Raw genomic sequence first — 4557 nt, 5'->3', positions numbered from 1 at the left:
GTGTAAACGGCAGATTATGGTACTTGGTGATATTTTTGTTGATTCAAAAGAAAAAACAGACTATTTAATATTGCATTTTGTTGTAGTTGTAGTTAGTTGCTTTGCAGCTGCCAGAACTAATGAAATCCCTTAAAAACCTAACAAAATTCTTTAGGTTTTCATGTGCAGTGCATACACATATATAATCCACTAAAAAACCTTCACTTAAACATACAAAAAAATTGCGTATTAAAAAAAAACACTTCGACTAATTACGTTCTTTATGTTTTAGTTTCAAATCTTAAACACATTAATACCCGTGCTAATAGTTGTTAATGTTCCTTATTACAATTACGATAAAGAACCAAAAAAAAAAAAAAATACAAGATTCAACCCTGCACACATATTTGCTCTATGGTTGATCTGTGCGCTGACTGTACCTCAGCACGTACTTTCCCCTCACGGCTACCTCAAAAAATTCGAACTTTGTGACTACTCTCAAGGTAAAAAAAAAAAAAAAAAAAAAATAGACACTTGCCTTCTCATATTGTAATTCTAATAATGATGGTGGTAATAATAGATCTATACATAAATTTGCATATGTTTCCTGTAATGTATGCCTCTTGGGTGTTTGAGTGTGTTGTCTGTGTAGTGTATGTGTACGTATGTGTGTGTGTGGGTGTGTGTGTGTGTGTGTGTTTGTTGGCTTATCTGCGTAGGAGACGCCTCCTACGCGCCTCATCTCAGCGCGGCGCATTGTGTATGTGGGTGGTCAAATGCTTGGATAGATAATCCGCCCGGGCGAAGCACTTGCCGCAAGACTCGCAGTGATACGGCCGCTCGCCGGTGTGGATGCGCAGATGGCGGGTCAGGTCCGACTTGCCGCCAAAGGCGCGACCGCAGAACAGGCAGACGAACGGACGCTCGCCGGTGTGTTTGCGCACGTGCAGCTTGAGGTTCTCCTTGGAGCGCACGCACTTGCCGCAAAAGGGGCAGGCGAAGCGCGAGGTGGCGGGCCTGCAATGGAAGTTCATTTAATTCGATTTATATTCGAGAAGAGGCGTATCGAATGCATGCGTGCTATACTCTGAACCATTGAACCATTTCAACTTACCGCTTGTCCCGCTGTCGCTCGGCGGCATCGACTCGCAAGAAATTGAGTATTGAAGCCTCCTGCGGATTGAGGCCCAGGAACTGCTCATTGGGTATGCGTTCCGCGTTGATCAGCGATGTCAGCGAACTAAGCGAACTGATGCCGCTCCCGCCCACGCCGCTGTTGGCAGTGCTAGCTGTGCCAGCGCTGGGGCTCGTATTGCAACCGGCTGCAGCAGCCGCAGCGGCTGCCGCGGCCGAGGATGACCCGGCGGCGGCGCTGGCCATTGGCAGTGAGACGTGCGCCAGGTGTGGAGGCAGCTGCTGTGACTGCGACTGCGACTGCTGCTGTTGGTGATGATGGTGTTGTTGTTGATGATGATGGTGTTGCTGATGATGATAGGAGGGATCCGTTTCCAAGTGGTGTGCGCTGTTCAACAGGCGTGACTGCAAGATAATAACAAGTTAAGTTGCAGACACACTTAAAATTCATGATAATCAATAAATATTCATTAGATAAGCTGAAATGACCTTTGTGTTATTTTTCAAAAACTTACACTCACAGCAAGGAAACCAGCCAGACTCACTTGTAATCATGAGAAACGAATAGTAAGGCAACACTTGAAAATATGTGATTTTGAATTTTCACGAATTCGACTACATACATACATACGTACATACATACACACATACAAACATACATACATACACACATAGAAACAAAGCTACTTATATGTATTCATGCATACAAACATCACCAAATTTACAAAAACATACCTTTATATAAGCACGACACTTTTTCACAAACAAAAAAAACGTATAGTCAAAGCAAGGAAACCTGCCTGGCTTACTTGCATTTTTGAGAATCTAAGAGGAAGGCACCAATTATAAGTACGTTACTTTCAAATTTGCAGCGCAGCTTGAATTTAATTTTGTCTACACTTGCTACACACATACATACACAGACACATACATACATACTTACGGTTACATACATGCCGACATATTATATACATACATATAGATTCACGTACATACATGAGTTTATACATTTATACAGCTATGCATATATAATATGTATACGTAAGCACATGCATACAAATATACATTCACACACAAATACATATATGGACACATACATATTTTGCCTTTTGATAAATTTGATATTTATGAACAGATACCTTATGAGGTCGGGAGATGTCTTCTTTAAACAAAATTATAATTATATGTAATTATAATTATAATAAATTATCATATCAAAAGTAACAATACCCTGTACAAGTGTTGCGCTCTAGGAGCTGGGGGTTTGCAGATGTCGTGAGTCTTACCCGCTTGTTTGTACTATGTATGCCGTCTGAGCTGCTGATGTTTGGCTCCGTGGCGCTGGTGGAGGCCGAAGCCGATGAGTTGTTGTCATTGTAGAGCATTGTGATGCCCGCCGAATCAATTGTGTTGTCCTGTTCGTGCTCCTCGCTGGCGGCCTCCTGCTGGCCGGCAGCGGCCGACTCGTCGCCCTCGCGCTTTACGTTGATGCGCAGGTCCTCGCCTTCGTCGGCGAGCATCGGCTCCTGTGAGCTGGTCACCACATCCTGCTCCACCTGTGCGGATGTTGCTGCCGATGACGCTGTGCCGCTAATCATGCGTGCTGCTGCCATGCCGACGCCGACGCCGACGCCGACACCGACACCGACACCGGCGCCAATGCTCTTCTTGCCGTGGAGTCGCTCGAGCGCATGATTGAGGCGATGCTTCTTAAAGCTCTTGAGATAGCGGAACTGCATGCCGCACACGTCGCAGGTGAACAGCTTGTCCGCTGGGAGGCGGGCGCGATGATTCTGCTCCTTGTGCTTGGCATAGGCGCTGCGATAGCGATACGACTGACCGCACTGCTCGCATATGAAGGGCTTCTCTTCGCCGGGCCCAATGTGCGGATGCTGCAATGCCGCATGCTGCTCCAGCAGCCAGACATTCGGGAAGTGGGCATTGCAAACGACACAGCGTGTCTCCTCCTCGATGGGCTCGCTGAACAGCGAGGAGCACGTGTCCGATGGACTCTTCAGCATTTGGCTCAGCTGCTGATGCTGGGCGAGCAGAGCGCCGCTTGGCGGCGGCGTCGATGAGGTAGACGACGAGGAGCTCTTCTCCTTGCAGCTGCTCGACGTGTCCGTGCAGCTAACCGGCGTGCCGGCGCCGGACAGCAACAGCTGCGTATACTGCCGCAAGCCACTGGCATCCACAATGACGCCTCCAGCCCCGGCCACGCCACAAGCCCCAGCTCCAGCTCCAGCTCCAGCTGCAGTTACAGCTGCAGTGCCTGCGCTTGGCGTGCTGTTGTTGGCGGCGCGCCGTCGCTGCTGCAGCTGTTGCTGTTGCTGTTGCTGCTGCTGTTGTTGGGCCAGCAGCTGCTCCAGCGACTCCTTGTAGAGCAGCGCACTGCTGTTGGGCGTGACCACGCTGCGCTCGCTGCCCAGCTCCACAATGGTCACATCATCGTTGTCCGCCGCTTGGCTGTCCAGCTGTGATTCCGTTGCCATGTTCGACGAGCTGGCCATTTGCTGGGGGGAGGGAGCGCCTGCGGATTTGACGCTTTTCGACTGGGCAAAAAAGCCTGTGGGCGTAGCATAGCGCATACCAAAGGCAGCATGAGGCTGCGGCTGCTGTTGCTGCTGCTGCTGTTGCTGCTGCTGCGATTGTTGCTGCTGCGATTGTTGCTGCTGTTGCTGCTGCTGTTGCTGTTGCTGCTGCTGTTTGTACTGTGCATCGCTGGAACGGTTGGTTGTAGACTGTGGCTGCTTAGCCGCATAGCCGGCACCAGTTGGCTGATAGTCCTTGGTAAGCAGATCGCTTAGCGTGGTAAAACGATGAGGAAAATCCTTGGGTGCGGTCAGCAGGCCGCGCGTGCTGCAAGAGTTTGTGATGCTTTCTAATTGTGTTTCATATTTTGCCATGCCTTATACTTACCGCAATGCCTCTTCGGCCAGCCAGGTCTGGTGGTGCAGCAGGTTCAGTATTCTGGACGGATCAATGTCGAATAGGCTCAGGCCGAGCGGCGAGAATGGAAACGCGAATGGTGTAGGACAGCGGTTGGCGGTCATTGCGCTCATCGGTGAGCCAAAGTTGCGCAGCAGCTGTGCAAAAAGAGGCATATTTATTAGAATGGGCGTGGCACATATTATATGTATATCAACAGGGTGGCGGGGGGGTCGCGGGGGTCAAGGGCGGGGCCAGTCAATTTGCTGCCAAGTGGCAAAGATGAGTGTGTGTGTTTTAGTGGCATGTGCGTGTGGCATCTTTTGGTGCATCATACTCAAGGCCAGTTGCAAAGAGTCAAGAGTGGGGAACAGAAAGAGTTGAGGCCAGAAACGGAGCATGCGGTGCGCTATTTACATACTCTATATACGCTCTAAGCAGAGTATCTGCCCAAGCCAAACAGCAAATGAAAATGTGGACGACTAAGCATAATTACTAGTTCATACAGCTAACTTA

At 49.2% G+C, this 4557-nt stretch overlaps 1 protein-coding gene across 1 annotated transcript; it reads right to left on the bottom strand.

Moving 5' to 3' along the window:
• Positions 1-531: 531 nt before the first annotated feature.
• On the bottom strand, positions 532-4217 carry LOC115765102 (zinc finger protein 865-like). The gene is made up of 8 exons (XM_030708487.1): positions 4033-4217; positions 3842-3972; positions 3487-3679; positions 2400-3297; positions 1923-1938; positions 1629-1657; positions 1094-1518; positions 532-996 (listed from the first exon to the last, which is right to left on the bottom strand). The coding sequence occupies exons 1-8, from the start codon at positions 4215-4217 to the stop codon at positions 723-725; spliced, it is 2151 nt and encodes a 716-aa protein (XP_030564347.1). The 3' UTR covers positions 532-722.
• Positions 4218-4557: the final 340 nt, after the last annotated feature.

The sequence above is a fragment of the Drosophila novamexicana genome, unplaced genomic scaffold, assembly GCF_003285875.2.
Source record: "Drosophila novamexicana strain 15010-1031.04,08,12 unplaced genomic scaffold, DnovRS2.1 tig00000932-arrow-arrow-pilon, whole genome shotgun sequence".
In the NCBI taxonomy this organism is placed as follows: Eukaryota; Metazoa; Arthropoda; class Insecta; order Diptera; family Drosophilidae; genus Drosophila; species Drosophila novamexicana.
This window is presented reverse-complemented; position numbering and strand designations above follow the sequence as displayed.